The following is a 20,320-nucleotide window of genomic DNA, read 5'->3' as shown; positions in this document are numbered from 1 at the left end:
GATTGCTACCAACCAAATGCAACATATGTCATTAGAAACCTCTCTGATTTTCCTTTTCTACAGTGAACTCTCCCGCCAACCAAATGAGGCATTAGACATAATAAAAATTAAATAATTAAAGTTAGGTAAGAAAAATCACAATTTATTCTATTTTCCAGAAAGTGTCAATTGGCCGCTGAGCAGACATTGACTACATCCACCAGAACTTAATTTTATTGAAGTTGGCAAGAAAAAAATCATTAAAATATTTGATGTTGGCATGGGCGCCAGCCTTTTTCATTAATAATTATTATTTAAAGTAAGCTAATCCAATGTTTGATCAACTTCTTAGATTGTATGTAACACAATTATGATCATAGATCCTTAAAACTTATTTAATATTATCCACAGATTTAATATGATAGACAAAATGAATACTTAACATAATATATGCTAACATAGTAAAGCAGCTAATTGGCTTGCGCCAAGAATATTCCATAAAATTGTTGCCAGTGATTCTTCTGGCTCTAGGCAAGGTGTGGGATAATTATATTTTTCTTTGGTAATTTAAAAAAGGTTGAATTTTCTTAAAATTTTATGCAGTCATAATCTTTGTTATACTGATTAGTTTGATTAAACGTTTGTCTTCTAATGTAAAATATAATTTGGCACTATGTATTTGACGGTATTTGGCCTTGAAAAAAAGTTAATGGATAGTAAATTTATGTGATATAGGATACGCAAATGATTAAATGAATATACTAATTCTTCTTCTCCCCCCCTGAAGCTACACTAATAGTTTAAAAACACTCAAAATATATCGTTTTACTTAACATTGAATTATTTAATTGTTATTGCATGTCTTAGGACTCAAATTCAAGATCCCAAATATGTTAATTCAGCTCCTTCAACTAATTAAACTAAGAGCCGCTATCATTAATTTATTTTATTTAAGGGAATTCCTTGTGATAAAAGCAAAATAGCAAATACAATGGGCGCTTTTTTCGTTTTCATGTTACCCCGCAAAACTCTTCTTAGGACACTTCACGTAGCCGATCTTATAATCACAGTCACAGCGTATTGAAGTGGGATTGGACTAACCGACTTAGTTACTGAATTACAAATTACTTATTTTATTAATTTAAATATATCAGATATTACTTATTAGATAGGGTGCATTAAAGATCCAATAGAATCTAAAATAATTCTGCAGACCAAAAAACTTTTCTTGCAATTAAGTTTTTCAATGAAAAAAATGGAATTGGCTCTTTGTAAAATAAATGAAGGCTTTGTTGAAAATAAATAGATATTGATTATTCTTTGTGAATGTTTTGTTGCAAATTTCATTTGGATAATCTGTAATTGTTTTCTCCTTCAACAAGTACCACGTGGGTTGTGTGAAACAAACGAACATTTTGTGTTACATAATTGGACTTTGAATGTCATTTGCACAATCTTTGTTGTAAATTTCATTTAAGTAACTTGTAAATTTCTTCTTCAACAAGTGTAAGCTATGTGAACTATATGAAATGAACAGACATTTTGTATCAATAAATAGACTTTAAATGTTATTTATAAAGTTTTTATTGTACATATCATGTAGGTAGCGTGTAAATTTTCTCTCCTTAAACAAATTTAAATCACATGGATTGTGTGAAATGAACAGACATTTTGTTATTAATAAATGAACTTTGAATATTATTTATAAATTTTCTTTTGTAAATATCATTTAGGTGACTTGTAAACTTCCTTTCCTTCAACATGTGTAAACCACATATACTATTAAATAAATGGATATTTTATCATTAATAAATAAACTTTAAATGTTATTTATATATGTTTTGTTGGGTGTTTCACAAAGGGGCAATTATGCCTTTTCACCATAAAACTTCATCGCAAAAAGAAATCTTTGGGCTTCTAGAATTATCTTAAATTCTATTGGATCTTTAATAAAAATATATTAGTTCTAGAGGCCACCAGTGCAATTCTCCCTAACTGATAGGTTACACTATATTTAATTATTTCCCAACAACATTCTTGTACCCTCTAGAATTTATTTATATTCTAATTCATTTTATTGTCATACTTATGTAATCATGGCTATAATATGAAAATTTAGGTCAACTCATGCAACTAAACCAATAAACTATTAAATCAATGTCTTTACCAATTAATAAAATGCTTTATTTATAACTGATTTGATAGTTATTCAACAATAATTTTGACTATTAACCTTGAATCAATATCTTGACCAATTTATTGATCGATCTGGTTTTCAGTATGCACATACAGTGGGTGCCATTTCATACTTTTACATTTGGAAGAGATTGTTGAGGGATTTTTTAAGAGTCAATAAGAAATTTGGACACTAAACATATTACCTAAGGGAGATTTTATCAAAAATGTTTTAAAACTTATAGCCCTTTCTCTATATGGAAAAGGCCAAAGAATATTGCTAAATGTTCTCTAAAGAATTGAAAATTTCCAACTTAAATTGAAGTTGAAAATTTTGGAAATGAGCAATAATAATCTCTCAACTTTGTTACATTTTAAGAATTTAACTATAGATTGAAGTTGGATGAATGCTAAATAATATACCAAAAAGTATGATAATGAGGTGAAGGAGTTTTTGAACTTTGCTAAAAAAGTGACAAAGATAATAGTAGAGAGTTTTATTGTCCTTGTATGGATTGCTTAAACGAAAAGCAACTGAATGCTACAGAAATATACACATACTTGATTTATGAGGGGTTTTACAAAAGTTATACAGCATTGATATGGCATAGTGAAGAAATGGAAAGATTGAGGTCAAGCACATCGCCACAGTAAAAAGTTGATGATGATGGTGATGATGATACGAAGGATCAATTAGAGGACATAATTCGTGATACTGGAAAAGCAGCTTTTAAGAAATCACATGCATATGAGAATATGAGCAATGATACAAAGGGGCCTCTATATCTGAAGTGTAAAAAATACCAACTATTATCTTCATTGTTGAAATTGATGATTTTGAAAGACATAGATGGAGCAATAAGAGTTTTATAGAATTACTTGAGTTAATTAATAACTTGCTTCTAGATAAAAATGTGCTACCAAATTGATATGACAATGTAAAAAAAAATACTATGTCCACTTGGAATGAAATACAAAAAAATACATGCATGCCTTAATGATTGCATATGCTACAGAAAAGAGTTGGATGATGTAAAGTTTTCAATATGAGAGACACCAAGGTACAAAGAGGAAAAAGCTCCTAAAAGGTGTTGTTGTATCTTCTAATTATATCAAGACTCAAGCACCTTTTTACTAGTGAAAGGGATGCAAAAAATTTGAGAGGATTGACTATGGGAAGCTCTTTATCTAACCGATTCCCAACAATGGAAGAAAATTTATTGACTATTTCTTGAGTTTGGCAACAACCCAAGGAATCTTAAGTTAGAACTTAGTATAAATGGCATGAATCCTTGCAGTAATTTTAGTAATATTCATAGTTTATGGCATGTTATTCTAATGATTTACAACTTATCTCCTCTATTGTGTATGAAACACAAATACATCAAGATCAAAACAACCAGGGCATGACATAGATGTTTAGCCAAAACCCTTAGTTAAAAACTTGAAAGAGTTGTGGGAGGTAGGTGTAAATGTGTTTGATGCCAATCAGAAAGAAGTCTTTAAAATGTTTGTCATGATCTTTTGCACCATAAATGACTTCTCTATATATGGAAACTTATCTGCGTATAGTGTTATGGAGTACAAAGCATGTTCTACTTGTGAAGAAGGTCCCTATTATCATCAATTTCAATATCGAAGGAAGAGACTATTTTGGCCATAGAAGATTTCTTAAACATGGTCATCACTGTCGTAGATTAAAGAAATCATTCTATAGCAGTCAAGAGCATGAAGATGCTCCAGAGCCATTGACTAGAGAGCAATTTTATAAAAAGGTAAAAGATATTAATGTTATCTTTAGAAAGAAGATAAAAAGCACAAGTGAAAGGAATGTATGGAAGAAGTGGTTGATCTTTTTTTATCTTCCATATTAGCACCATCTTGATATAAGACATTGTATTGATGTCATGCATGTTGAGAAAAACATATGTGATAATATTCTTGGGACACTTCTTGACATACCAGACAAGTTTGAAGATAGTGTAAAGGTAAGATTAGATTTGAAAAAAAATAGGAATACGAGAAGACTTACATCTAAAACTAGATGGTAAGCAGACTTATTGTCTACTAGCAAAATGCACATTGTTCGGGTTAAGAAAAGAAGCTTTTGTAAGTATTTACACAGTATTAAAGTACCTTTAAGGTATTCTTTTAATATTCAAAAGCTTATGTCAATGAAATATTTAAAATTAGTGGGCTTAAAGTGTCACGATCGTCTTGTTATAATGCAATAACTACTTCTAGTGGCTATTCGAGCATTTTAGAAAATGATGTCAGACACATTATAACTAAGCTTTTGTTTCTTCTTTAATGCTATATGTAATAAAGTCTTTAATTTTATTAAATTGGATGAACTAAAAATTGAGGCATGTCTTATCTTATGCCAACTTAAGAAGCTTTTCCTTCCTTCATTTTTTGATATCATGATACACCTAATTATTTATTTAGTAAGGGAGATAAAGTTGTATGGCCCTATTTACTTACAATAAATGTACTCTATTAAAAGGACAATGAAAATCCTAAAAGGTTACGTGAAGAATCCACATCATCCTGAAGCATTCATTATTTAAAAATATGTTTCTGAAGATGTAGCTGAATTTTTTCAAGATTACTTGACTAGAGTATAACCTATCGGGCTTAGTATGTCTCATAGTGAAAATGGGGGTAAACATAGGATTATAATGAAAAGTATAGATCATTATCAATGGCAACAAGTTCACTTAGGCATCTTGCATAATATTGATAAAGTTTAAGAGTACAAATTTGCTCATCAAGATCTTGTAAGGAAAGAAAATATTCGAATAACTAAATAAAAATTAATTAGGGAGCATAATAAGATTTTTGCAACTCATTCAAATAAAAGGTTGAGAATGACAAGTGTGATCCTAATACGGTTAGGTAGTTGGCACGAAGTCTCAAGTATCATATAATCAGTTCAATAACATATAGTATAAATAAGTGTTCCTTCTACACAAAGTCCTTAGATAACAAGAGCACTGTGCAAAACAGTGGTCTCCAGTGTGAAAGACCATAGGCCTAAATTAGCACCTATGTCTTATTATAAGGTTATTAAAGAGATTTGGGAGGTTGATTATGCTAAATTTAAAGTGCTCATTTTCAAATGCAAGTAGGTTGATATTAATATTGGCATTTCAGTTTGATCGATTAGGATCTATATTGGTTCGTCTCAATATTCTAAATGTTTTATATAACCGATCAAGCAAATAAAAGTTAGTTCATTGCTCTCCAGGGAAAAAAGGTCATTGATATTGATAGCAAGAGTGGTTCAAATTTAAATCTTTCTAAGACTCCTTCTTTTTTAAGGGGTTTACTTAAATTGAATGTAGAAGATGAGCTAGATGATGAACATGGTGCAAGAAATGATCATCATGAAAGGCTATAGGAGAATATTCTAATATGACTCTATTCTGCAAGTTAGTTAATTAGTTATAATATTATTTTATGACATTTATTTTATTTTTGTTATCTAAACTAATATATTGTTTTATTTGTTTAAACAGTGTGAAATAGAGGATCAAAGTGTTAATCAAAGTGACCCTGATGGTATCTCTCAAGTTGAGCTTACTAGTAGTGCTCTAAGTAAGCCTGCTACTAGGAGTCAGAGAGGGAAGTCTTCACAAAGAAAGGGTAGAAGCAACATGAGGTCGAGAGGGTTAACCCTCAATCGTACTAGCAAGGACAAAAACCCAATTTAATTTGATGAGTATTGACAACCAATTGAGTCGAACGCAATTAAATATACTAGCTTTATCGACCTGATTGAAGGTAACAAGCCTAACATCTTGATACCCACTCTTAAATTTCTAGGGTGTCACATACCCTGAGCTACTCTCCTTGATAAATAGGTGGAGATAGCTAAGTTTTAGTTCCTCAATAAACTATGAGACAGTCCCTTGACAAACAGTAAGATAAGTCTATACCTTCATGCACCAGAAGGCAGCCATAGATACCAAATGGATTTTCAACTCCTCTTCCTAAGTGAACTCCTGCCAAGTAATCATGTGATTTTCACATTTACTCATTTCAACACTTTAATCTACTTAACATCCCACATTAGGCTTACAATATCACACTATCCAAGTGAGTATCGACACCATTTTCACAATGATTATCTACCTCAATTCTTGATTTTGATAACACGCTTCCATTTCTCATTTAGCTACACATATAGTACTCATATATCAATACAACTATGCTATCATTATATCCCATATCACATACTTCTCATTTCAATTACATGCCATAATTTGCTAATCATTTTAAATCCAAGTCTACATTTCAAGTCAAACTAAGATTTATACACTATCAGATAGTTTAGAATGTGTTTTAACATTCACAATTCAATCATACATGCAAGTAACACATTTTCATATCAAAACTCAATTAATAAACAACTATCCAAAATGAGTTCTTTTGGTTACCTCAAACATTTAACAGGTCAAAAGTTTACCTCTCAGTATATGCTTCAAAACTTGTTTTTCAAGCCTAGAATGGTGCCTGAATGATTAATTTGCAATTAATCAAGTCTAAACTCAACTAACATTGCTATGAATACGTTTTCAACTCTCATTTTTCATTTTTAAAATACCAAATATTCTTATTTCTCACATTTAAGCTTACTTATTAGGTGCATTAATTCTCTTTAGCATTATATAGCATTACTAAACTCTCACGTTGTCATTGATAGCTTCCAACCACCTCAAAGACTCACATTAATGGCTCAATTTTGGACCTTAATGAGGCTCACTAACCAAAAATGGCAAAACCCATAATTTTTAGGTTTAAATGTCAAAACAACTCTTATTAACTTTATTTAAGTTGATAGGTTCAAATTCATAATCTATATGGAATAAAAATCACTTTTATTATAAGCCCTAACTCTCAAAACTTGAGAAAAATTGGTTGGAAAGGGAGAAGAAGAGGTTAAGAAAGTTATTCTTAAGGTTAGATGGCTTAGAAATACCTTTAATCTTCTTGGAATTGAAGCACTAGCAGAGCTCTCTTCGTCCTCTTCGTGTCTCTCCCAATCCCTCTTTTATTTTCTCTATTTTTCGCATCAAATTTGGGTCTTAATTATGCAAAAGGCGTGCCGTATGCCACAGTGCCTATTCCCACACGTCATAACATGTGGTAAAGAGAGGGCTCTTTATGTCTTGACTAGCCCATGCACCACAGCATGTGTCATAGATCTATTTCTCCTTGTTTTTCTTGCTTTTTGACATTTGAGTAGCCTAACTTCACTTCAAACCCAATTCTAACACTGAAATCACTATTCAAAATATCTGTTAACTCTTTATAACCACATGCCACATTATCTTAGCACTCACTAACCATCCTTAACTCCATTTAATAGATTAAACTTGATTATCTCACTAATCAACTAAGAATTAAAATTTAGGAGTTACATTTTTTCTTTGATCTTTAGTAGTATTAAGACTTAAAAGTTAACGTGTATTAAAAAAAAATTAAAAGTCAATTTCTTGTCCAATAGAGTGAATTAGGTATGATGAAATGGAGGAAAGGTATTTAGCCAAAAAGAAATGGAGGAGACATAAAAACCCTGAAAAGAAGAAAACATTTTTATATGTAATACAAATATGTATAAAAATTTTGCAGAAGGATTCTTGTATATTTTGTTTGTTAATAATATTTTTTTAATATAAAGTCACAAAAAAATCGTGTAAGGTATAGAAAATTGTGTCAGATATTAAATTATAAGCCTTTGCAACCAATTGTAGAATCATTGTAAATCACAATATTGAAGTTGCCTCTAGATGCTTGATGAGCAAAAAAATTAGCACACTTGTTCATTTTTATGAAAATATGGAAAAAATGATTGTCCATGAAAGCTATCAGAAAGGAGAAAGATAAACCAAAGAAAGATTGAAAAATGTCATACCTATTATTGATATAAGGGGTACATTATATACACACACAAAAATAGACAAAGCAATAATGACTAATAATTATATAATAATATTAAATAATGTCTCCTAATAATGATTGGAATATATACACAATAATGATAAAAGATATTTAAAGAATATCATAGATAACATTCTAATCTCTCATAATAAAATGTCTAATTTTTTTTAATAGTCTCAAAGAAGGGGTGGCCTTGACAAAAATTATGTTGGTTGAGTGATAGAGCTTCTAAGAAATTAGAGTATGTGTTAATTTTGGTGAACTTAACATTCTAATAAAGTTTGATTATGATCCTTTCAAGATATCTCAAAGTTTGATTACTGTGCTAAAATGATAGTCTAGATATTTGAAAAAATTTATGATCCAATTTCCTTAACCATTTTAGATGAGAACTTTGCAAGCTATAACCCCATTGATGTTTGCTAGACTTTCAATGTTGAGTGTGACACAACTTGTTTGAGGGGGCTCCATTTAGTTTAATTTCATATCTTTCACTTCGCTTATTCGAGAAGTTGATTCTAGACTAGGGCTTGAGATTGTTTACAATTTGTCGGGTGGAGGAGGTAAAGGCAATATCTATTTTTTGATAATCTTCTTTAGCAAATATTGAGCTGTATCTGCCTTCCCAAATTTTTTAAGAGATAAGGGAAAAAGTCTTTGTCAAGATATTTTTCTTGTGTTTGAATTTCAAGGATCATTTTTCACTTTCCAAATTGTCTCATCCGTAGAAACAGAGAAGGCGGTATTGATCATTAGTCTCGGAAGGATTAACAATTTTCAGCCACACATCTGTACTTTTTTTCCCCCAATAATAGAGGATATGAATTGAAGAGTCATTTATTAATAATATTCTGAATTGAGATATTTAACATATATAAGGATTTGTGATCAATACCTTGCCTTTGTTATTTTTGTCTTTCTTTTTTCTCGTACACTTAATTAAATTCATTGAAGACTTGTGCAACTTTCAATTTCCACTTGTTCATTTTCTCATGATCATATATACCGCCAGCCACTCGATAGAACCCATCTCCTCGATGAAAAATTCCAGGTATTAATTATACATAGTGATTTTTATTTTGTTATCCTGATCGAACGGTACAAGTATTATTAATTATTAATATTATAAAGGTAGAGTACAAGTGTTATTTAATACTTTTAAAATATAATTACAAAATATATTGTTTTCGCTTATAATATTTTAAATACTGAACATAATTTTGTTGCTGGCCCAAAGGGAAACTTTAGAGAGCCGGAATGGGAAATATTTTTGACGAATTATTAAAAAAGTAAATTAAATAAAATAGCTGGAATCGGGGGGAAATATAAGGACACAAATATCACTGACAGAGAGAGACGGACGAAAGAGTAGGTTGAATAAGAGAAGTATATAGGGATGGGACCATGAACTGAAAAAGCCACATTCAGCATGCCATGCCGGGATCTCACCTGCCTCCTCAAATATTGCATAGGGACTTGTTTCCTTTTACCTAATATTTTTAATTAATTTTTAAATGCTTAGGTTTTCATTACATTTTATAATCTTATTTTTATTATATTTGAGAGAGAATCATATTCAGCCCCTACCAAAAAAAAAATTAATTACAAATAAATACTAATAATAAATTTCATTCAATAAAACATACGTCATGTTTTTATTTTAATAATAATTTATTTTATATTAATTTTTATTTGTGATTAATTCTCTTAAGAGAGGGTTAAATGTGATTTTTCTTATATTTTAAGACAAAAAAAGAATTTTTTATTTTATTTTTACAAAACTTATCATTTTTTTATACAAATATTTCCTTTATTCATATTAAATAATGGAGAGGAAAAATATGTGAGTAAAATTTATATATTGAATAAAAGTAAAATTTAAAATTTATTAAATTTTTAAAGAGAATTAATGAGTTTTAATTATTTTAATTTTGATAAAACATGTTAAAAAGTATATTTATTAAACTAAAGCCAACCTAACTCATGTTGGTTCAGGTTTGTTTGGACTAAGAACAAGTGCCAATCAAAATCAATCGTATTGATCTTTATTTTTAATATAATGATCCAACTTCTAATTTTATTATATCAGATTCAAATATTATCCGACTAACTTGGAAATAATCCTCCTAAAGACATTTTTTAAATTGACATAGATTAAAGGATTAAAAGGCAAAAATGTCTTGAAACTTGTTTTCTAGAAGCGCTTAGCACTCTAGATTTTTTTTGGAGTATTTTTGTCCCAAATTTTTTAAAAAGAGATCATTTTTGCCCCACTGTTAGAAATTACAAACGTTAATCATTAACTAAAATTTGACTAAAGATTAAATAGCATATTTGCCTTAAAACTTTTTCTTCAAGAGAGCTGGGTACTTTGAACTTTTGTTTGGAGCTTGTTTACCCTAAAAGTTTTCAAAAGAGAGTAATTTTGCTCTGCCTTCTTCTTCATTATCCTCCTACTCTTCTTCCTCCTGCTCTTTTTCTACTAGCAAGCTCCCACATTACTATAGATTGGAGTCCAAATGTGAAACTAGAAAAAATAAGTGTTTGAGATTTGCAAACCTCACAAGAAGTCTCACATCTAGCTTGACACTTTCACCCTCAGAAATGGTCACTCAAACCCACGACATCACTACTTTGTCCATCGAAGACAAATTCACCATTCTTAACTTCCCCTAAATTGCCTTTATTCTCCCTTGACAATTGCCACATGCTCCCCGTGTAACATCTAAGCTAATGCTTTTGCTACCGTCATCATGATCAATTTTGATGTTGTGAAGCCCTTAAAGAGTCCGAGTTAAGGTCGGAGTCCACGGAGTCATCATAGTTAAGTGAGGTAATGGAATTGTTGAATATAGAAAAAGAGAGCTTCCATATGACCAAGTTCATATGAGTTGACTCAACAGATAGTTAATTATTTTCAAGTATAGGTATAGGTTTGGATGATTTGAAACTACTTGTTGTTCATTGAGTTATTCTTGTTGTTATTATTAATGTTAACGGAGGTGTTCTTGCTATCTAGGTAGTTTTTTTTAAAATGCTGCATGACTACATATGGCAATTAAAGTCAAAGTAACAATCAATACTGACGACAAGGCAAAATTACTCTCTTTTCAAAACTTTTAGAGTAAACAAACTCCAAATAAAAGTTTAGAATACCTAGCGTCTTTGAAAAAAAATTTCAAGACAATGTTTGTAATTTCTAACGATAGGGCAAAAATGCTCTTTTTTTTTTTAAAGTTCAGACAAAAATGCTCCAATTTAAGACATTTTTGCCCTTTAATCCTATTTTGAAATCCTAAACTCTTATTTAAAGGACTTTAACTTTTTTCTACAAGGACAACGTCAATTAATTCATACTTTTTTTAAAAAAATGACTGAATTTCATTAATGAAAAAAATTATGTTATAAAAATTAATATAAGAACTAAAACTATACTTCTTTTTCTAAAAAAAATGTTAAAAAAAAAAGGCATTTTGGGTCTTTTAATACATGCTTAACAAAGTTTTTTTCAAAAATACTCTTAATTAGGAGTGTATTCCCTTAAAACCACAATATAAGTCATTTTCTAGAAATATTTCCTTATCCAAAATATAAGCATTGAGTAACTTTTATAACTATTTTTTGAACTATATACTACTTTATTTATTACTCTTTTTGGGAAAAAAATGACACATTAAAATTTTAATTATCATTATCAAGGCACTTATATAAAATATTTAGTGAAGGTAAAACTAAAAAAATGTAAATCTTTTTCAAAAAATTAAAGTTGCAACTAGAGCATGTAATTTGGGATAATTGATCTTATTTGGGTCGGATTTAATTCTAACCAAGTTTATTTGGATCGAGCTTACATTATCTTACTTTCTTAAAAAAGCACTTATAGCCAAGTTTCATAACCATAACTTTTTTTTAGCCTGGTTTGGGTTGGCCCATCACATTTGACCAAAATTACCAACTATATATATATAGAGAGATGAAAATTTCAATAGTAGGACTTATTTAAGTTGGGCTCAATTTAGGCTTAAAGTATCTTACCCTCTTAAAACACTCATATAGTCAAGCTCAACCCTAACTTTTTTTCTATTAGGTTCAGGTTTGACTCGTTGAACTTGGCCAAAATTACCAACTCTATATATATCTAGAGCTGAAAATTCCAGCAATCAGGCTCAATTTAGGCTGAGCTTATTCGGATCAAGTTTAAAGTATTTTACCCTCTTAAAAAAGCCCATATAGCCAAGTCCAACCCTAAAATTTTTCAAGCGAGTTCTGGATTGGCCTGAATTATCAAATCTAATGGCAATTAACATCATTTAGAACCATAAATTACTTACCAATACCCTAACTTTTTTAAAGTATTTTACCTTCTTGAAAAATTTCATATAATCAAGTTCAACCCTATTTTTTTAAAATAAGTTTTAATTTGGCCCAAATTATTGAATCTATCAGCAACTAACATTATTTAGAACCATAAATTAATTACTAATATCCTATATTTTGATTTGGAAAAAGTAATTCAAGGCTGTAAGAGCCCATAGGCAAGTAGAAGAAATTGCCTGGGCATCAAAAAAAAATCTTAAATACCCCTAATATGTATAAATTAAATTAAATAGATGTATTTGTAGTTTTGTACCATTATGCAGTAAATTTCGAATAAAAAAAAAAGTAAAGCCTCGCTTTATTCTTGTTATAAACATTTCACATCTTCAAAATAATATTTAATTATTGAGTTGGCGGAAATCTGATCATTAAATATTATTTATTTTCTTTCTATAATTTTCATCCTCACATCATCATCTCTAACTTATTCTCACTTTGTATCTCCACTCGTTCACTTTTTCTCTTTTTCTTGTTTCTATTTTAAAGCTTAATGAAGGCATTGGTAATCACACACTTTTTTTAAAAAATACTTTTGAATTCAAGCAAAGCACTGAAGCATATACCTAGCCTTTGTTTTTTGGTACTATTTGCTGTTAGGTGTGTTTGTTCTTATTTTAAGCCAAACTTTACTTTTTAAAATAAAAATACTAAGTGTTTAATTTTTTTAATTATTTGTAGGGTTAAAAAATGTCAAATGGAAAGCATAAGGATCAATAAATTATTACACGCTAGTTCGTTTTACCCATTTTGCCGCTTCAAAGTCCCTTAACACGGCCATGAAATAATTAATAATTTTTTTTAATTAAGACATTCTATTGAAAAAAAGAAGATAAACAAGATAAATGTGTGATTTAATTAAAAATGTTTTATAATATTCAATAAATTTGAATCTATCACCTCGCTGGTAAGGAGCAAGTGTTTTGCGCCATTAACCGATAAGACCCAAATGTGAAATGTTTTTAGCCGCTGATTTATGCATTTTTTATTTTATTGTTTAACATTGTTAAAAAAGAAAAGAAAAGAAAATCTGATAACATACTGTAGATGATTTGGATGAGAGAATATTCGGAGAAACGAAAACAGAGTGAAAGCAACGACCAAACCGGCCCTATAAATATATAAGCTTGGCATGCGATCCTTACCTCTTCCAAGCCTGCCCTCCCGCAACCTCTACCAGACCACCACCGACCCTCTCCATCACGGACAACAAAATCAGAGGAAGTTTCAGGCGAAAAATGTGGTTCGTCTTCATCTACGACGAGGAAGAGAAAGAGCTCGGACGGCAAAAGGCCCCTGGCTCTTGCCCTTACTGCTCCGGCAAGGTCGAATCCGTCGACGTCGAGATTCAGTGGCGGCTCTGTTTCTTGCCCATGTGCTTCAAGATCAAACGCAAGTATTTTTGCACTCTCTGTTCCAAACGCTTAGAACTCTTTTACTAGCCGCCGGGGAATCTAAACTAATCTGGATTTTTCTGAAAGCTTCTACAACAACATCAACAGTAACAAGATCTACTTCTTGATGTGTATATGAGTAGGGATTCCGAAGTTATATTAGAGTTTGCCTCTTTTTCTTTCTTTGTTTTTTATTTTGACTGCCGTTGAGATACTCGGTCTCGATCGTTGCTCATCGATTGATTGAAGATGCAGGAGCTTTCGATTTTCTCTCTCTGTTTTCTTCCCCTGCTTAAATCCTTTTGTCTCTTGTAACTGTAATTAGACTCAAGTTTTGTCGATGGCCACTACTAGAAGCATATGAAAGGAAAAAAAAAGCTTATTCTCTGTTCTTCTGTGCAACGCCTCCGATTCGAAATGGAGATTTGTCTAAAACATGAATTCCAGCATCAATCTGAGAAACGAAACGGCATTGAACAGCATGATTAATTATTTATTCATTCACCGCTGGTTAAAACTAATTCTTATTATTTAATCTCAGATATATCCTCCTTGATTAGTATAAAATTCATTAAAAAATATAAAATTGTAGCGGCAGATCTAAAATTCAAATTGACGACATCACATGCGTCATTTAGCTAATTAGCTTCAATCATTCACAAACTCGGTCAGGACTCTGGTTCGGTTGAGTACTTGAGTTTCTCTCCTTTCCTCCTGCCTTCCTTTTTTTATTTTATTTTATTTTATTTTATTTTCCTCGCTGACATCAGAACCGCCAGGGCAGAGAGAGTCCATTTAACTTTCCTTTAACTGTTCTTTTTTTATCAACCATAATTCGGTCCTTACAACAGAAAATCGGACCTTGATTAGTGGTCAAGAAAAAAAGCATTTATTATCATCGGATCCCATCAATCAATTTCCCAATTTCCATCGTGTCCCTCACTCCGTTGTGATTCCTAGACATGATGTAGTTACCACCAATTAGCAACTTGTAGTGAAGTTTAAGTAAATTATTGGAATTAACTTTAGTGATGATCAGCTCGTTGTGGATCCCAAATAGGTGGATTGGAAATTTGCCAGGTTTTCTTATCTCATACAGTGGTTAGTGGTAATTAGTTTATAGCAGGGGAAAAAACTTATGTTATTTGAATAAGATTGGGAGTTTAAATCTTATAAACAAAAAAAAAATCATAGAAACTAAATCATTATAGTTGCAAGGGAAAAAAAAAAAGAGCAACTTTTTTCCACTGCAAGTTTTTCAATGTGAAAATGGTTTTATTTCAAAAGTTGTAAAAATCTGTTTCTAATAGGCTTCCAAACACAGGCTTAATATTGCATAAAATGTGGATTCTTTCATTTTTGTTTCTTCCTCGTAGATTAGAAAGGGCGTATATAGAAACACAGAAAAATGTATAGAAAAGCTAAAGGCATGAGAGGAAAGAAAATAAATTATATAATTGCCCGATCTGCATAATTCCAAACATTCGATTTTAATTAGTACGAGAGAACACCCTAGCTAGCTCAGAAATTGGACTCGTCAAACTAATAAGTTTGAAGCCAAAACGAAACAGGTAAATTCAGGACTGTATTTTTCCTCATGCAACAGCAGGGCGGGACCACATTTCCATGAATAAGATTTGTGTAGCTGCACATGACTGGGGAAAGAAAAGGGATGGAAAGGACGGAATGTAAAAAGACGGATTTATTTATTGCTAATTGAGTTACTTATATTTAATAAAATAGAAAGTAACAAAATCATATATCATTCATGGAACAAATTAAAAATTGAGAGCCAGTGAAGTGGAGAAAGAATACTGCATAGGATTTTGGAAGTGTTGAAATTTCAATTGCGACAACAGTTGACACATGCAGGTGGGGTTGAGTACTTAATCCTGGTGGGCCATGTAGATCGCGCGTCTAAGAAGCTTTTGGCATAGCATTTGGAGGATTAAAATGCCTCCCAAAGTAATTCACTTTCATGTGGAGAGCAGCTACTGAGGCATGGACAACTAATTAAGGAAGCTTTACACAGAACAAAATGCCCCGCCAATCGTGTAAGTGACATCTGGAGCACGTAGATAGAAAGTAGGAACAATAAAACATGCCATGTTCCTTTGCTCTTGGGGAGTTCAGTGTTGGTATGGCTCTTCATTAGATCAAAAACTTGATGACATGGGAATGCACTGGTCCGACAAGTGGTTGGGGGTGGCCTTATTTGGTGAAAATTGTTGGGGGATTTAGTTGGAAGGTAGGTGACGTTGAAATGCTTAGAAATGTTTTAGTGGGATGAAGGTGACTGTGGAGACTGATTGTCAAGATTTGAACTGCAGAATGAAGAGTTTGGATGAGAAGGGTTGTGAGTGGGGATTTATAGATGCTACGCAGAAGCTCTTCGTGTTATGGAGGTACGCGCAAGGTTGTTCCTTGTCTTTGGTATCTTGCAAAGGCGATGCAATTGAAGTGATTAGTGATTAGGGGCATGCATAAGAAGTGGCATTGCCTTAGTTGTTTCTTAGTTTTGTTTATTGTCATTTGGAATATAGGTTGCTTTTTAGGTTTTATTAAGAAAAACATAATTTTGGATCCTGTATTTTATTTGAGTTTTATTATGAACTTTTACACTTTTTTTTTCAATATTTCAGGTCTTTATATTTTTATTTTTAAATATTCTAGGTCTTTTAATTTTTACTTCTATATATGATTGCTTAGATAGGTTGCATGGTAAGATTTAAAGGCTTTCCTACATGATATTCCTCCTATATCTACCTATAAGGTATATTCCTTCCATCCCATATATAAGAAGTCTTCTAAAATTTTTTTTATCCCTAAATATAAAAGGTTGGTAGCATATTTTTTAATGAATAGATCATTATACCCTTATTAAATTGAAAAGAGAAAAAGATAAGTACTCTTATTAATTTACTTTAAAAAAATATTTATTTTTTATTTATAATAATTAAAGGCAAAATAGAATGTTGCTGTGCTTTTAATTAAAAAATTAAGTTTTATTAATTTGCGTAATTTAATTAAAAATATCTTATATACAAGAATAAAGTGATTATTTAATTACCTCACTGAAATAAAAAAAAGGTGGTTACATCATTAACTTTGTCTAAGAATAAAATAAACTTTTAATTTTACTCTTGTTTAAATGAAAATTTTTCAAATTTATATGATATTATTTCTTGTAACTAATGAGTTTAGATATAGATAATATTAAAAAAATATAATTAATACTCTTTCAAGTACTTATATTAATACTAAAAAATTATTTTAAAAGACGATGTCTTATAATAAGAACCAAAAAAAGTATTATTTTGCTAAAAAAGGTTACCATATGGAAAGAAAATAAAAAAGAGTTCATTTCATAAAAAATATATATATTTATTATTTTTATCAATATATATATGTATGTATGTATTTGATAAAATTTATAAAAATTACATTATTAGTCAATCATTTTAAATTGAATAAGACTTGTATGGCTTGAGAGTAGAACTCAGTTTTACTCCTCCCCGTGTCCGTTAGTTCACAAAATACTTTTTTCACTTTATATTTGTAAGCTACTTTTAACATATTTTATTAAAATTAAATAAAATTTTAAAATTTATTAACTTTATTTAAAAATTTAATAATTTATTAACTTTACCCCTATTAAATATATATATACACACACACTTTAACAATACATTCTTTCCAAATCATAATATAAAATATTTTTAAAAATTTTTCCTAATCCAAAATATAGGGTATTGTATAACTTTTATATTTATTTTTCAACTATAACTCTACTTCATTTATTACTATTTTTAAAAAGAATTATGAATTGAAATTTTAATTGCTACTATCAAAACTCTTATATAAAGTATTTAATAAGTGTACAAATAAAAAGATGTGACTATTTTTAAGAATTTAATATTTTAATTAACATTATTCTAAGTCATGAATTAGTTAATTATGTCTTATATTGTAGTTAGGAGGGAGCATTTTCTCCCACAACATTTAATGAAAGACAAATGAGAAATTTATAATAAAAATTTAATAAATTAATTTATAAGTATGATTAAATTTTTTTTACTTTATAAATAAGACAAAATGAGTATAAAAAAACTAACTTTTTTAGTACCAATAATTTTATTTTGTTAGTTCGATGCCTCGCAAAGTCATTCAACTGAGTGACATCTTAATTAATTAATAATAACAAATATAGCAAAATGTAGTAATTTTACCACCGACTTTCTCCAATTCCTTGCATCCGGAGGCTGAATAAGAATTCGACACCTCGCTTCAGTCTAATGTTGTAAACGTGGACGCAGGCAGTAATTTATTGGCATGACAGTGGCTTTGATATTATTCATTGACTTGACATACGACAGTTGAGAATTTAATTGATCCTCCCATCCGTTGCCAGGTGCCCTACATAAACTAAATTTATTGGACTGCATTTAATATATTGACAGAAAGACCTTTAAGCCAGTTTTAAGAAAATTTATCTAAATAATAATCTATCAATTTTATATTAAATATTATGTTAAAATATATATTCTTTTCATTTAAATATATTTTTTATTTAAAAATATAAAAATATTTTTAATTGAATTTTACCTTTTAATAAAATAATTACTTATTTTTTAATATTTATTTTTATTAAATATCCTATAATAAATATAAATTCATCATTAATATGGATATTTTTAAAAAAAATAATAATTATACCTTAAAAGATTAAAAATGTCTTATATTTTTTAACATTTAAGTCTTTAAAAAATATCTTACATTTTTTAACAGAGAGAGTATGTGTGTGGAGGTTGTGTTTGAAACTATTTTTATTTTATTATTTTTAAAAATTATGTTTTATAAAATATATTTTGAAAAAAATTATGAAAACATGTATTTTTTACATTATTTCTTTTTTTAAATAATAATTTCAAACAATTAAAATATATTTTTATTTTTTTATTATTGAGAATAATATTTATTTTTTCAAAACTATTTCTAAAAACACATTACTAATATTTTTTATTTTTTTGCAGGATAAAAAACTGTTTTTAAAAAAGTTGTCAAATAAATTCAACCATTAAAAAGTTAAACCTTGTATTTATTTTTGTTTTAAGATTTTCTCAAAAATTTAACTAGGTTTAACTTTTAACCATAACAAAGACAATATTCAATAAAAAATAGACAAGACTTTGTGATTGATGGACCATGAAATTATTTTATTTTTATTTTTAACGGACGAATGAGATTTTTTTTTTTGTTTTTACGTGCAGGGCAATGCGATGTCCATCCGAGAGTTTTTTTTCTTGCTTAAAAAAAATTACACGTGCGTGATAGATTTTTTAATCTTATTTATAATGCATCATGTTATTGATTTTTGAAAAAGTGACAAATTGACTGATAAGAATATTAATGATAATTTTACATCCTGAATTGCTAAAGTTCCAGCGCCAAATTATGGTCTTCATGTGCAGTTAAATAGTGGGAATAGTTAGTTGAAAAATTAATAAAATATATTTAACATTATTTGTAATATTAGAAAAAGTTTTTAGATAGATTGGATCTATCATGTTATTTATAGTTTGTCCAACAAAAATATAACATTCAGATGACATTAAATATAAATTGATTCCGACATTAATAATAATAGAAGAAAAATGGAAAAAAAAATTACATATAAATTCTGTTAATAAAATCAATTAAAATAATGTTACATAAAATTTTATTTAGATGACTTATGACATTCTAATTGAACAAACCACAAATAACATAGTGCACTCAATCTACTTAAGAATTTTTCATAATATTAGTTAGGATTTTACAATAGTCAGTTGTGAATTTTAATTTTTTTCTATTAACACACAAATAAATCATTGGAGAAATAAAAAAAATACACTTGAGATGTTAGTTGAAAATTTATAAATATAAATTATAAAATTCACAACTGTAATTTTTTTTGTTAATATATAGATAAATTACTTAAAAAATATATAAAATATATTTAAAATTATTTATAATGTCAGTTAAAAATTTATGAAATTAGTTATAAAGAGCAAACCAATTATTTATAATTTTTTACTATAGCTTGGAAAAATAACAAAAAATATTTAAAAATTTTTATAGTATTAGTTGATAATTTACCAAAATCTAATGTAAATGTAAATCTCACACGTGTCAACCAAATATAATTTTTTATAAGTAAAAATCATAATATGTTGTTAGAATTTCACCTTCAATGTCCCCTGATTTTTAATGGTGTTAGCTGTTACTATGTTGTAACAAGACTCTAGTACTGTCACTTAATTTCCTTTTTTCTTATCATCAATACTTTCTCTATTTAAAAATATAAAATATTTTTTAAAGAGTTAGATATTTAAAAATATAAGACATTTTTAATTTTTTAAGATGTGGTCATTATCTTTTTTTTTAAAAAGTGTCTCTATTAACAATAACTT

At 29.1% G+C, this 20,320-nt stretch overlaps 1 protein-coding gene across 1 annotated transcript; it reads left to right on the top strand.

Moving 5' to 3' along the window:
• Window positions 1-13,628: 13,628 nt before the first annotated feature.
• On the top strand, window positions 13,629-14,255 carry LOC129299935 (uncharacterized). Its single transcript, XM_054938433.1, has one exon. The coding sequence runs from the start codon at window positions 13,713-13,715 to the stop codon at window positions 13,914-13,916; it is 204 nt and encodes a 67-aa protein (XP_054794408.1). The 5' UTR covers window positions 13,629-13,712; the 3' UTR covers window positions 13,917-14,255.
• Window positions 14,256-20,320: the final 6,065 nt, after the last annotated feature.

Source organism: Prosopis cineraria, unplaced genomic scaffold (genome assembly GCF_029017545.1).
Source record: "Prosopis cineraria cultivar Desert tree isolate PC_DT_omini unplaced genomic scaffold, ASM2901754v1 PC1357, whole genome shotgun sequence".
NCBI classification, from domain to species: domain Eukaryota; kingdom Viridiplantae; phylum Streptophyta; class Magnoliopsida; order Fabales; family Fabaceae; genus Prosopis; species Prosopis cineraria.
This window is presented reverse-complemented; position numbering and strand designations above follow the sequence as displayed.